Below are 14,384 nucleotides of genomic sequence, written 5' to 3'. Positions count from 1 at the left end.
ATGCTAACTAAGTCGTTAAAAAGTGTATAATACAATTTAAATGTTTGAAGTTTGATACATCTATTTTAGCTTTAAAAAAAATATTAAATAACATTCTTTTATACATCTATCTAGTTTTAGGACTAAGAGTCATAAGATAAATTGTTTTTCTTATATTTTCCCTGTTCTGATCTTTACTTACACAAACATTACGTTACATCAATCTACGTTCTTTTTAGTTCAAGTAAATGTTACATTCTCAAATATCTCTTTTATTATATCATTTTTTAATTCACTACTTACAAAATTTTATATTAATCCAAAAATATTTTACATATATTTTATGTACATCAAAATCGATATGATATATTTTCTAAAATATACTAAAATATAAATAATTTGATCATCATATTATTTTTATTAATTTTAAGTGAACAATTACAATATAAAATTATAATCTAACAATTTTTTTTTTATTAAATTAGTGATAGTGTGATATTTGGTGTAATTATACACATATGTTATTTTAACAATGGTTTTAGCATTTGTTATAATTCAGTTCGATAGATTCGTTTATTTGGCTTACAAATTAACAAAACGAAGGAATTGGATAGAACATATACAAACTCTAAAAAGCTAAATACTATCAAATATGTTAATAATAACAGTATTTTGTTCATAAATATTTATACCTTTATATAATTTTGTAATAAAATATTTCATACAAAAAAATATTAAAAGTAGATTATCAATGCCATAGAAGCAACTTGAGAGTATATCCAATCAAACTATCTTTTCTTAAAAATAAAGTAAAGCTGGTTTGTGTTGGGATATGCCAGAAATAGATACATTAAAGTACACAAGTATTTTTCAAAATAAACATCTACATATAGAATTAAAAATAATTCATGCTTTATAAATTGATTTTAAGGGTGAGTTTAGTATAAATGAAAAGGAAAATGAGGAAGAACGTGAGTAAAAAAAAAGTGGTTTAGTAGGCGAAGATAAAATGTTTATAAATCTCACTTTTTATGTAAAACGTGATGAGAAAAAAAATTACAATATAATTCATTAATCAATTGTAAAAATAATACTATAATAATAATGCTTTTTAATTTAAAAGAAAATAATTTTCACTCTATTTTTCACTTTTTTTTTCTCCTCAGGATAATTGGTGTTTTAGTTGGGCCAGTAAGTCTAAGCTTTTGGGCCGATGTTTTTATTGGACAGTAGGTGGGGGCCCATTGGCAGACGGTGATGATGGTTGAACACGAAGAGGGTTTTGGGAAAGATCGTTGAAGATGAACAAAAATGGCGTCATTCCGTGGATGAGGCAGCAATGGCGGGGCATAGTGAAAGTGCGTTTGAAATGGGTGAAGAACCGAAGCCTCGATCACGTCATCGACAAGGAAACCGATCTCAAAGCGGCCTGTCTCCTGAAAGACGCTATCAATCGCTCTTCCACCGCCTTCCTCACGGCGAAATCCGTTGCAGACTGGCAGAAGCTCCTCGGCCTCACCGTTCCCGTTCTCCGCTTCCTCCGCCGCTACCCCACCCTCTTCCAAGAGTTCCCGCACCCGCGCTGGCCCTCCCTCCCCTGCTTCCGCCTCACTGACACTGCACTTTTTCTCCACTCCCAGGAACTCGCACTCCACCAAGCTCACCAAAACAACGCAGTCGAACGCCTCTCCAAGCTCCTCATGATGACCCGCTCACGCGCCCTGCCCCTCTGTTCCCTCCACTCGCTCAAGTGGGACCTCGGCTTACCCGACTCCTTCGAGAAAACCCTCGTCCCCAACTTCCCTAACGACTTCCAGTTTGTCAAGTCCAACGGCGTCGTTTCGCTCAAACTAGCACGATGGCCTGAGGAATTCGCTGTGTCCGCGCTGCAACAGAGAAACGAGTGTGGGACCCACTACCGGGAATTCAAGCGGGGACAATCGGCATTGGCTTTCCCGATGAAGTTTCCCAGGGGTTACGGCGCGCAGAAGAAGGTGAGGACGTGGATGGAGGAGTTTCAGAAGCTGCCTTATGTTTCTCCCTATGTTGATTCCTCCAAGATTGATCCCAACAGCGATTTGATGGAGAAGCGCGTGGTTGGGGTTCTGCACGAGCTTTTGAGTTTAACTCTGCACAAGAAAACAAAGAGGAACTACTTGAGGAGCTTGAGGGAAGAGTTGAATCTTCCGCACAAGTTTACCCGGATTTTCACTCGGTATCCCGGCATCTTTTACCTCTCACTGAAGTGTAAAACGACCACTATTACTCTCAGGGAAGGGTACCAGAGTGGGAAACTGGTTGACCCCCACCCTCTTGTCCGACATAGAGATAAATTCTACCGTGTCATGCAGACGGGGCTTCTCTATCGCGGGGATGGGTCATTGAATCACGACGGCAACAATTCGTTGGTCGAGAATGATGAGCTAAGAAGTGAGGAATCCGGGGAGGAAGAGGTTGAAACGAGTGATGAATTATCTGAGGGTGAATCGAGTGATGAACTCTGCGAGGGTGAAGAGTGAATAAGTTTTTTGGTGCTGAATTCTGTTTGTATGAGCAACTTGTATTCTCTTCAAAGATAATTTATTTCCTCCTCCGGTTAGTAGCTCTGCTCCTTACTAACTTGTAACTAGCTTGATTATTTGGTTCTGTTATTGTGGATCACACTGTAAGGAACCTTTTTTAGCTCTAACATTTGTTTGATAGTTCTTGTCTGTGACAGTGGAACATTTGTAATTCTGTTGTCAATTAATGAACAGATTAAGGCTCATATTTTATGTTACCATTGAAATTCAAGATGTGTATTGGAAGGCCTATATTCATTCTTGTGAATTGAAGTTTATTACATAATTCATAAAGAATTAGTTATAAAGCTGGTTGCATCCTGATTTTACATTATTTATTGCATTGTCGGCTTTTATCCCAAAATTAAATTTGATTTAGAAGTAATTGGTCTAAATTTTGTATATTTTCTTTTTATCTCTTTCTATAAATTTCCATTCTCTTCTAGTAGACATAGCTTCTTTAAGCACCTTAAAGCCTATTGCCAATATGAGGGCGCTCTCGAACACAATTAGACTGCTACATCTGTCTGTCCATGTAAGAACCTTTGCCATTATAGTCTACGGATTGTAGGTAATTAGTACTAGGGATATTTGCTGGTTAGCTTCATGCTTAAGTTGGTGAAACTGCAACACCAATATGTAAGATAATTAATCCATGTACTAGGCATAGTTGCGGTCTTCCTCTATGTGCAAGACTATTGATTACAAGGTGAAGAATGAGATTTACCTTACCACTTTGAAGTGTTTTTGGTGTCATGATCTTAACAACAACGTATAGTAAGTCAAGAATGTGAATGAGCACGCCAACATTGAAGTAACTTTGGTCTCGTGGCCTTGCTGTTTGACACATTGTTGGTCTCAGCCTTGCTGTTTGACACATTGTTGGTCTCATGACCTTGCTGTTTGACACATTGAAGTATAGAAAGAAATAACGGATGATTCCTCGGCTGAGATTAGGGCAGCAAATTACTTAGAGGGATGCTCATTTTCATTAGCTTAGAGATGGCAAAGAGTGGGAATTGTGAAGGAGAGAACAATTTTTGACAATTTAGGGACAATATCATGATCCTTGTTATAATTTTCTGAATTGGTTCGGAAACAATTCCTTATATCTGATCTGTGTCAACAATTACTGAATTGGCGGGGAATTTGATAATGATTTTTTCTTTCGTACTCTGGAATTTGTTTTCCTAAATGGGACCAGGTGTTGTAGGTGCATTAAAGGGAGATGATGAAAGTGCCTGAAGTCCAAGATAATTATATATAGGAGTCTTGTTATTGCTCACAACTTCAAGCGATGCATGCATTGATAAAATAATACTGCAGTGTATCTGGTCTAAAAAATAATTTGTCCTCTGGTATTGAAAAACTTCCATTCAGGCATGTTGGCATTGTTGAATTAAATGATTTTAGATGTTTTCACCATAATAAGGAGAATACGTTTTGGCATCTGCTTTACTTTCCTTTTTTGCTGTATTGCTGACTGCACTTCACAGAAGTGCTGGTAGTTTGTCTTTTTCGGTCTTTTGATACGTATTGCTCCAGTACTGCAGTTTAAGTAGGTGTGTTTTCTTTATGCCTAGACCTAAATATGCCTGCGTCCTTTATTGACGAGGTTCTCCTAAGAAAAGCGTCGAAAGAAACGTTTGATTGATTAGTTATTGTAAAAGTGGTAGATCATACCTTTGTCTTTTTCCCAGGTATCTCCTTGTGGGGGGCCTTGAAATGATCTGCTTTGTATCATATCACCTTTGTCATAGAAATTTTTTGATAATGCCTTATTTTCACCCACATCTTGCCCAATCGTTTTCCTTATAAAGTAAATTTTCTACGTTCTTTTCTATCGGGTTTCTATACATGTATCGATTAAGTAATCGCCCCATTCTCAAGCCCTTCCAATCATGTGGCTGATTAGCCTTGGACTTCAATATCTCACTACTGTAGCGATAATATTCACAGTTTAGGTTGTTTTGCATATGCAATGATCATCATAAAGTTGACAAATTCAAAATGGTATATTGATATAAAAAAGAAAGTGGTCACGACTCACGAGAATACTTGACAGTGCTCCTTACCGCTAGATTTAATTTAATTTTACAACCTAAGATTAATTTTTTTATTACTTTTGTTGAAGCAAAAGTTATTAAATGAGTTTGGCTGTCAGTTGTTACTCAAAAGTAGTTTAAGTCTTACGTGAACATCATCAAGAGTAAATTGTTGAACATTATCCATTCTTAGTGGCATATATATTTATATATTATCTGTTAAAAATTGTTTATAATTTATTGTGCAGCTTTTATAAAGCTTTCCTTTTTGGATCTTCTAGTTTTTATCATTTTGGTTCTGGATTCCTACCCTTGGTTTTAGGTTTTTTCCTTAGTTCTGGACTTTTCTCCTTAACCTGTCTTCTGCACTTGAAATTGTTTATCTAGGTCATGTTCTTTTTTTTAGCACTTGCTATAGTAGCGGTTAAATTCAATTGAAAAAAATTACCTGTCTTGGTGTACTTTAGTGGAGTTATGGTTCAAGGAAACCATATGTATGACCATTGGGAGAATTATATTAATCAGTTATTCCCACTGAAAATAAAGTTCAGTGGTAAAAGTTTGACTTCTAGCCATTTGTTCTACTGGAGTGAGTTGAACTTAGAGATACTTATATCCACCAATGCATCTTGTTCTTTTTTGAAGCTCAATTTTCGGTATTTAATGTCTTTTGAATGCAATTCAAAGAATAGACCAATCATGGTGTTAATAGAGTAGGCATGATGTGATCTTCGTGTGGCCGACTCATTGTAAGATATAGACAAAAAAAACTTGGTAAGTGTGTATGGTGTTGATAAGTTAAAATTACGTTTAGATTTTGACCATGTATGTTACCAAATTCTAGTTGTCGATTATTGACAAGATTACAAAACAGGTCATCAAAAATGTTATCTTGCACTTTGTTGAGAATAGAGAAACTCGTGTTGAATTTTGTGTGTTGTGAACAAAGAAGAATATTTTTATTTATAATGAAGAAAAGGTGTAATAATAAAGAACAAAATTTCAACATCTAATAGTGAGAAATATTTTGTAAGATATTTTCATATCAAATTGTATTGTATCTTTCAGTCGGGGCTTCTCTATCGATGGGATGGGTGATTGAAACACAACGACAACAATTTGATTGTCGAGAATGATGAGCTAAGAAGTGAGGAATCCGGGGAGGAAGAGGTTGAAACGAGTGATGAATTATCTGAGGTGTAGATGAACTCTGCGAGGTGTAGATTGTGAACAAGTTTTTGGGTGCTAAATTCTGCTCCTTACTAACTCGTATGTAACTAGCTTGATTGCTTGGTTCTGTTATTCCGTATCACACTGTAAGGAACCTTTTTGAATTTTTATTATTTTTTCATTAAATTTCGAAATTTAATGAATAAAAATATAAAGTTATTTTCAGAAATTAGAGGTACGGGATAAAATAATTAGAAATGCAAGATGAAAGAACCAAAGATTGATGGTGATAATTTATGAAATTCACATGTTTGGGTACAAGTTATACATGTTGCACTGTATGCTCCAAACGTTGAACAAAATCACTGTAAAAATCTAGTCTCCTAAAAAGGTTGGGGGAAATTATTGAGATTCCTTCATTGCAAATTTCACGATGTTATAAGAAAAAAAGGAGATATGAAATAACGGCAGCCAATTGGCCATATCAGATAATGACATTTTTGTTTGTATGCCATTTTATGCCACATCCTCCATCTCATTATATTTTTCGATCTAAACGATTTATGCATTACATAATTTGATACAATTACTATAGAGTCATTTTTTTTTCTTAAAACCTTAACTTGATACAATTAATCTCCTCGCAACTTTATCGCACAAAAAATATTGATTTGATTAAATAAACTGTATAAGTAGATAAATATATAATGAACACAAATTTATCAACAAAAAAAGTATTCAAGAAGTCAATTATACCTTAAAAAAGGAACTAATGCAAATATATTCTATCTGTAAATGTTTTAAAAAGTAAGGAAATCGAAAAGATTTAATATAAAAGAAGGAATTTAAAATGAAACTAATAAAAATAAAATTTGAAAAACTGTCGCACACTATAAAAATATCGTAGTTTATCATATAGTTCTAAATTTAAAAGACATTATTGACAAGAGAATAAATAAATCCGAGCTCATTGAAAAAAAATAATAATAAAATGTGGGAAGACACGACAAAATTAAATGTGTGTGGGCCACATGGCATAAAAAGTCAGCCATTCTACAGACTAAAACTACCCTCTTGGTTTCTAGTACTAACATATTTAATTCTTATAGTCAGAAGAAGAAAAGTCGATTTTAATACCAAATATGTGATAGTTTTGGATAAAAATATAAGACACTATTTATAGTATTTTTATTAATAAAAAAATTTAATTCACAATTTCTCCCAATCTTTTCTTTCAATTGTTAATGGTTTGTCACTTTTTCTTTCCATTTTTACCATTAATATATTAAATTTTCTCACAAGACAATCATATAAAATTTTGAACTAACAAGTACAATATAGAAAAGGAATTACACTTTTTTAACAACTTTTTGACAACGCATACGTGACAGCTTGTGATTGGTTCGTTTTAAATATTTTTAAATATAAATTCAAATAGACCAATAAAATGATGACATGTGTCCTGTTGTCAAAAAGTATTGTCAAAATATCATTGTCCTATAGAAAAAAAATAGAAATTTATCTGAATTTTTAGGATATCCTTATAGATGTTGAAGTCGTTATAGCATTAGATATCCAGCTAATATATGAAATGAATGCGCATTTGTCTGGTGTTAGTGCGAATTGCATAATCCAAACTATGTATTCAGCCTTAGCTTCTCCATTTTGCATTTATAAAATTCTGAGCAATAAGTGCATTTATAAATGACACTTAAAATCTTTGCCAAAAAACGAGGAACCAAAAGAAAGCAAAGAAAATGAAAATGGCACCGAACCACCAGAAGTAGAATTATTGAAAATGGTAGAAGATGTGGACACGTCAACAACATTGCATTGCATTTTAGCCATTGCCTCCCTTAAAAGCTCATCCTTCTCCACAACATTACTAAATACACCTCCCCTTCATATCCCACGCGCCTACTCTATTATATATATTTTTTTTGTTCCATTTGCAGATTGCATCACTGTTGCACAGCACGTGACAAGCACATCATGAGAAGAGTGTGAGGAACGTGGGTTTCCTCCGATCAAAACAAAACCAAGGCATGGAATAACTGATATAAAGCTGTTAACTTGCGACGCTTCCACTCAGTCAAAACCCTTTTTAAGAACCAACCATCCAACACTTATTCTATTTACTTTTTCTTCTTAATTTTCTCCTCCTAATGCGTCGCCATAACTATATCCTTAATATTCCTTCACAGCCACATCCTTCCTATTTTAATATAAATCTATATTAAAAATAATTCAAAATTAAAATAATTATAACTATTCATTTATAAAGTTTCAGAAACAAACTTAATCAAAATTTAAAATTGTATAAGTATGTACTTTTTTTTCTTTCATCCAGTCAAATATATTTATGGGTTTTTCAATTTATTGACGATCTCTTAAAAACGTAATCATATATAATAAAATTGTCTCTTTTCTTACAACCTTATTGCTACGGAGTAGTATTTACTAATTGTGTTGAAGTTTAAATAATAGCTATTATATTTAGAATTTTTTATTGATAGGGTTGGGTGGATGGTGTGTGACAGACACGCACTTGTCATGCGTTTGTTTAGAAGGTGAAGCTGTTGTTCCTTTTTAAGAAAGAGTGGGAGTGTGTTTGCATACATTACATACATACATACATTGTCCGATTCCACAGCTTCTGTTATTTTTGTGTGTATCTGAGAGAGAGAAAGAGAGAGAGAGAGAGTGTGTGATCTGAGGAAGAAGATGGGTCGTTTGGCGACATTGTCGGAAGAACCCATAAACGAACAAGAGAAGAGAAGCAGGTCGTGTAAGAAATGGCGGAACTGGAATTGGATAAAGACGCACTTCTTCCACAAGAAACCTGACCTCAAGATCTTACTCAGCGTTCTCGCTTGCCCTCTCTTTCCTGTCCCTCCCCACTCCAAACCCCACGCCCCCCTCAACCAGCTCTCCTCCTCCGCTCAGTATATCATCCAACACTTCACCGCCGCCACCGGCTGCCGCAACCTCCCCACCACCGTCACAAATGTCTTCGCCACCGGGAAGGTCGAAATGTGGGTCGTTGACGACGTCGGCAACACCGGAGTCTCCGAGAGAGGCTGCTTTGTCATATGGCAAATGCTCCCCGACAAGTGGCAGATTGAGCTCGTCGCAGCAACTCAGAAGGTTGTCGCCGGTAGTGATGGCACCGTCGCTTGGCGCCACACCCCCTGGATTGGCGCACACGCCGCCAAAGGCGGCGTCCGTCCTCTTCGTCGCGCCGTTCAGGCAAGTTCAATCGTAAATTTTTTTGAGATTACTTGTCTTCAAGTTCTACAATTTATTTTTTGTGTATTATCAAAATGAATCTGAAAAGGATAATCTCTTAAAAATTGGAAAAAAAAACGATTTTAACAGTTAAAACACTAAACTTAAAGGAGTAAAGATAATTTTAATATATCATCGTAGTCCCTCATATATAATATTTAAAAATTAAACTCATATTTAAAGAGTTAAAATTAAATTAATCTTAAATGTCTAAAACTGTAATTAAATCAAAATTTAAATAGGGGTGACGCAAAAAGTAAATGTAAAATTGGCAAGATCATAAACTTGAGTAATCTGAATTGTTTAACAGTTTGTCCATGATCTGTTGTCTTAATAAATTATAATGAGTGGCGTGTCCTTGGTTTGTTTGTCTATTTATATGTTGACGATGTTGTTGCTAGGTAGCAGTGGTATTTTGTTTCGGGGTAAGTAAGATTTGTTGATATTTAATTCCTATAGTGTTGTTGGTCGTGTTTTTCGGATCCGAGTCCCAATCTAGTTAGAGAATTTTAAATTATGGTGGCTCTTGATCGAGCCTTGGCTATGAAAAATAAGAGGTATGAATGTTTAAGCCAATTTAGAAATGAACAATGGAGGGGCATGAGAGTAGGGTTATTAGTGAAACGAAATATCTGATATAACTGATGTGCACCACTCCTAATTAAATTAACGTTTTTGAATTTTCCTTTTAAAATTCATCAATGCTGATTGCTGGGGTTTTTGGTTCCTTTTAATTAATATTCGAATAATATTTCCACAACACATTGTTTTCCTACAAAATTCCCTTCATTTGTTGGATCTAACCACATTCTTCTGTTTCCTTTTCTTATTTATGGAGGGGCCTACGATCATGACCACGTGTGACTGTTTTGGCATGACTTAACTCAAGATTCTCTTATAAAAAAAAAAAGAAAAGTCTTCAAATTATAGTGATTAAGATAAGTTCCAAATTAATTCTGTGATGATCAATTCTGTCAAAGTGTAAAGTAAACCAGAGTTTGGAATTTAGTGTTAATGTGTAGATGTACTTTGTAGGGGAAAAGGTGGGTTTGGGTCTACTATGAAGAACTAGGTGATGTGTAGATGTTGATTTGACTTGATGAGCATCTTAAGGTGGTGTTTGGCAGAGAGTGGTAGTGATGTGAGTGAGTGGCTGTGTGAGTGCCACACCCTTAAACCACAATTTACTTGTACTCTTGTAGGGACTGGACCCATTGGCAGTGTCTGCTGTATTCTGTGCGGCGCAATACATGGGAGAAAAAGAAATCTCAGGCATGGATTGTTTCGTGCTAAAGCTTTCAGCAGATCAGAAGGATCTGGTTGACCGGAGTGACAACACTGCGGAGATGATAAAGCACGTTGCATTTGGTTACTTCAGCCAGAGAAATGGACTACTGGTGCACCTAGAGGACTCTTACCTCACCAGGATTCAATCCCCTGGGACGCACCCCACTTATTGGGAGACCACAATGTCAACAAAAATTGATGATTACCGAATGGTTGATGGTGTGATGATTGCACATGCTGGCCATTCAACCGTGATCATCACAAGGTTTGGAGACAATCTAAAGACAGGCCCTGCCATCACGCGGTTGGAAGAGTCCTGGACCATTGATGATGTTGCATTCAACGTCCAAGGCCTGTCCATGGACTGCTTCATACCCCCCAAAGAACTCAACAAAGACTACCCTCAAGAACATCTAGATTGGAGATCACCCTTGCATACATGATCCATCATCCCAAATCTTACTTATATTGCTAACTAACTGTTACTCAACGAATAAAATATATCTAGATTGCTTCGTAATTGTGTATTACTGATTTTCGTCATATATAACTGATTTGGACTGGTAATTCTGTCTCTCTGCCATGTGATTCGGGGCATCGTTGGTGTCTGTCGGGTATTATTTGTCCGTAGAATGTTGCTTTTTTTTCGGTTCCTTGTGTTGAAATAGGCTGGATTTGTGCCCGGTTTGTTGGGTACCTTTTGGCTGCTTTAGACCCTCACGTTCTTATGCCAGTTGATTGTCTCATATGTTCGTCACCTTTTTCTTTCTCACAATTTCATACCAAATGTGTTATGTCAGTATTATAAAAGTTTTTATGTCAGTCTGGGTTGAATTTTGTTTGGATAGAAATCAGAATATGATATAAGGTTAACTATGCTTTTTATATTTTGATAAAAATTAATATTAGTTTTTCTTTTTTAAACTTTTTTAATTTTATAAATATGTAAATTAATTTTTTTAATTAAATTCTTTTTACACATTAAAATATTTCTGTTTTAATGTTATGTAAAAAAATATGTTTGAAATATTAAATAAATTTAATTAAAAAGGTTAAATTCTTTAATATTTTTAAAATTGAAAGATTAAATTCAATTCTGCAAAGCAATGTTTTCATTGCATTTTAAAGCGATTTTAGTTTTGAAATTTGGCTTTATTGAAACATGTAGTCAAGATGTTAGAAGGAGAAAAATTGGTTTCATTGAAACGTATATTTTAGTTAAAATGTATTTTTAATTAAACACGTAATTATTTATGAATTGTCTGATTATACCACAACACTATTGATATGACAAAAATAAAACGAAAACATCATATTAGCATATCCTAAATGTATCTTTGTGTTACAATTACGATCAATGCTCCTATCTTACATCAAGTCAAACCAATGTTTTTATAAATTGTATAAAAATGTATTCAGCTATAACGTTTGAATTTAAATTATTTAAAAATTAATTTTAACGGATCAATCTATTTAGATAAATATTAATATTATTCTTTTGTTACATTTTTTTTTTCAAAATATCAAAATTGTATATTCGTTCATCTTTATTAATTTTGAAGATGTTTAATTTATATAAACAAAGGTCAAATTTAGTTTATTGAAAGATAAATTTACATTATATATACATATATATATATATATATATATATATATATATATATATATTTATATATTATGAATATACTTTTAACTTCTTATTATAAAGGCCGATTGAAGCTTACAAATAAGTTCATATTACATGAGAAAAAGGTAGACTTAACTATGGATAATTTAGGATTTTTTTTTTTCATACCTATGAAAAAGTGGGAAGAAGGATGAAGGTTCTAAAAATGTTATTTCAAATATTATGTATGTTAAATTGAATGATACAATACAAACAAATTATTCACAAATGAAAAAGGTGTGTTAAATTCAAAAGTTATGCAAACTAAATTCGGGCCATGAAGCCTACAATGCCTATACATGGATACTGGTAGTGGGCTTCCTCCTACACCCCCATTGTTTGCTTCTCTTTCTTCTTAAAATCATTCTTCACCTCTTTAGTACGAATTCATATCACTCTGCACTTCTTTTGGTATGAATTTTGAAATATGATTCTTAAATTTTTTAAAATTTTGGTGTACATTCGATTGATAAACATTTGAAATTATATTATTATAACTCTATTTCATTATTTATGACTAGAAATAATAGAAGTGAAAGTTAAAGTAAACATATTAATATTAAATATCTAGTTATAAGAAAACGTTTTAAGTAGACATTAAAGATGTTAGTATGAAGTTGATGATTATCAATCTTTTGATTAAAGACATATCACTAAAGAATTTTAAGGATAGTGTAAATAAAACTTGGTTTTATAGTGTGATAATCATTAATTTTACTTTGATAAAATTTTTATTAAGTTTTTCCTCATTTAGTTGTGCATTATTTGTTTATTTTAAAAACTTTTATTTGATCGAGAGTAAATATATAATTTATTTATTGTAGTTTAAGAGTTTTTGATGATAGGTTTTATATCGTGTTCATTTTTTTTAAGGACATGTCACCATGTTTTTTGTATTAATTTATGATGAGATAAATGAACCAAATGAAACATTGTTGACAATTTTTCAAATATGAAAGAGAAGATAAAATATTCAAGTTAAATCAATTACTTTCATAAATATGATCTTTCTAGTCAACAATTTTTAGACTTGTTTCATGAGGTTTGATAGTGTTATTTCTTAAAATTTTGTATTTATTTATTGTAGCAATTACTTTGTGACAGACATAACTCTACCAATTTCAGGGATATTAGATGCTTTTGATCATTACATTTATTCTTTTCTAAATTACACTATATCATCAAAATTTATAAAACAAAGTTTTGAAACTGAAAAATATATTAAAATGTTTTCATAAAAATTCAATTAACAATAAGTTCATCATTATTTCTTTCTCCATAGTAGTTTTACATTTCTTACTCTATTTATTTAATGATGATTGTAAGTAAGTTTAATGAAGTGTTTCAGATGTTTTATTAACTTCAATTTTTTTATTAAATTAATAGTCCGTATTTTTAAAATTTTTTAAAACCACTATGAATTAGAAGAAAAAGATGACACATCGATTTTAAATTAAGACTTCTCATGTTATAAATTATTTCTCCTAGTTACAAAAATAACATAGAAACAATATTTTAAATGTTGTTTTTGCTTAAAATTTTATAATTTTCAGTAATTAATTCATGTAAGTAAAGTTTGAGTAATTAATAAATATGATATAACTATATAAGTGGTTAACAATAAAAGAAATGAAAACTAAATACAAGAAATTATATATATATATATATATATATATATATATATATATATATATTATAGTAATAATTTAAATAGACTCCACCCTTGGTGTGCATAATAATATTATTGTTGTGGAAATTTCCAATATTTGATTAAATTTTGAGTGACCTAACAAAAGGAAGAAAAAAAGTTTGAATGCATTTATTGCATCCTATCTGTCATCCAATATTAACCAACTAACACTATTAGTTGGAGCCTCTCTATTAGTTATCAATCACAATCAACAATCTCATATTCTCTCTATTTTTTCCCATTACAAAAACTTTTACCAAATTTATAATTAAAGCTACTAAATTATAGGAAAAGATATATATTAGATATTAGTTAATTAATATTTAAATATTAAATTAAATTGTAGATCTATTGTTAAACCCATTAAAATGATATAAAATTTTTCAGTAAAGTCTTCCTCTAAAACAAGGATTGCATGACATGTGCAGAAACTTTACATCATACGTAATATTAAAAGACCCACACAAAAATAATACAAGATTTTAAAATAAGATGTTACACTCTCAATATTAAAACAACTTGAGTTTCAAAAGATTAATACATATTTTTCTTATCAACATTAGTCATTCATTAAATAAATCATAATCATAAAGATAGTACAAGTTCTATCCTCTTCACATATACTAAGAAATAAATAATTAAGTCACTGTTCTTTTATTAAAAATTTTTACCATCTGCTGCAGTAATAATTAAGACAT

At 32.5% G+C, this 14,384-nt stretch overlaps 2 protein-coding genes across 4 annotated transcripts; both read left to right on the top strand.

Moving 5' to 3' along the window:
• Nucleotides 1–1,223: 1,223 nt before the first annotated feature.
• On the top strand, nucleotides 1,224–5,977 carry LOC106757628 (protein ROOT PRIMORDIUM DEFECTIVE 1). 3 transcript variants are annotated; one of them, XM_014640345.2, is made up of 2 exons: nucleotides 1,224–2,574; nucleotides 5,654–5,977. In XM_014640345.2, exon 1 carries the CDS (start codon nucleotides 1,281–1,283, stop codon nucleotides 2,496–2,498), a length of 1,218 nt encoding a protein of 405 aa, XP_014495831.1. In that variant the 5' UTR covers nucleotides 1,224–1,280; the 3' UTR covers nucleotides 2,499–2,574; nucleotides 5,654–5,977. The 3 variants fall into 3 exon arrangements, with proteins under 3 accessions (XP_014495831.1, XP_022635033.1, XP_022635032.1); XM_022779312.1 differs by lacking the exon at nucleotides 5,654–5,977 and adding an exon at nucleotides 3,745–4,156; XM_022779311.1 differs by lacking the exon at nucleotides 5,654–5,977 and adding an exon at nucleotides 3,754–4,155.
• Nucleotides 5,978–8,368: 2,391 nt separating this feature from the next.
• LOC106756826 lies at nucleotides 8,369–11,076 on the top strand. Its single transcript, XM_014639426.2, has 2 exons — nucleotides 8,369–9,004; nucleotides 10,246–11,076. The coding sequence occupies exons 1-2, from the start codon at nucleotides 8,480–8,482 to the stop codon at nucleotides 10,771–10,773; spliced, it is 1,053 nt and encodes a 350-aa protein (XP_014494912.1). The 5' UTR covers nucleotides 8,369–8,479; the 3' UTR covers nucleotides 10,774–11,076.
• Nucleotides 11,077–14,384: the final 3,308 nt, after the last annotated feature.

This window comes from Vigna radiata, chromosome 3 (genome assembly GCF_000741045.1).
Source record: "Vigna radiata var. radiata cultivar VC1973A chromosome 3, Vradiata_ver6, whole genome shotgun sequence".
Classification (NCBI taxonomy): Eukaryota; Viridiplantae; Streptophyta; class Magnoliopsida; order Fabales; family Fabaceae; genus Vigna; species Vigna radiata.
This window is presented reverse-complemented; position numbering and strand designations above follow the sequence as displayed.

What these genes read in the sequence shown, in the direction of transcription:
- LOC106757628 (XM_014640345.2), top strand. Translation starts at nt 1,281, where the DNA reads ATGAACAAAAATGGCGTCATTCCGTGGATGAGGCAGCAATGGCGGGGC.
- LOC106756826 (XM_014639426.2), top strand. Translation starts at nt 8,480, where the DNA reads ATGGGTCGTTTGGCGACATTGTCGGAAGAACCCATAAACGAACAAGAG. An exon ending in CTCTTCGTCGCGCCGTTCAG is followed by an intron (nt 9,005 to 10,245) that starts GCAAGTTCAATC and finishes GTACTCTTGTAG; the next exon opens with GGACTGGACCCATTGGCAGT.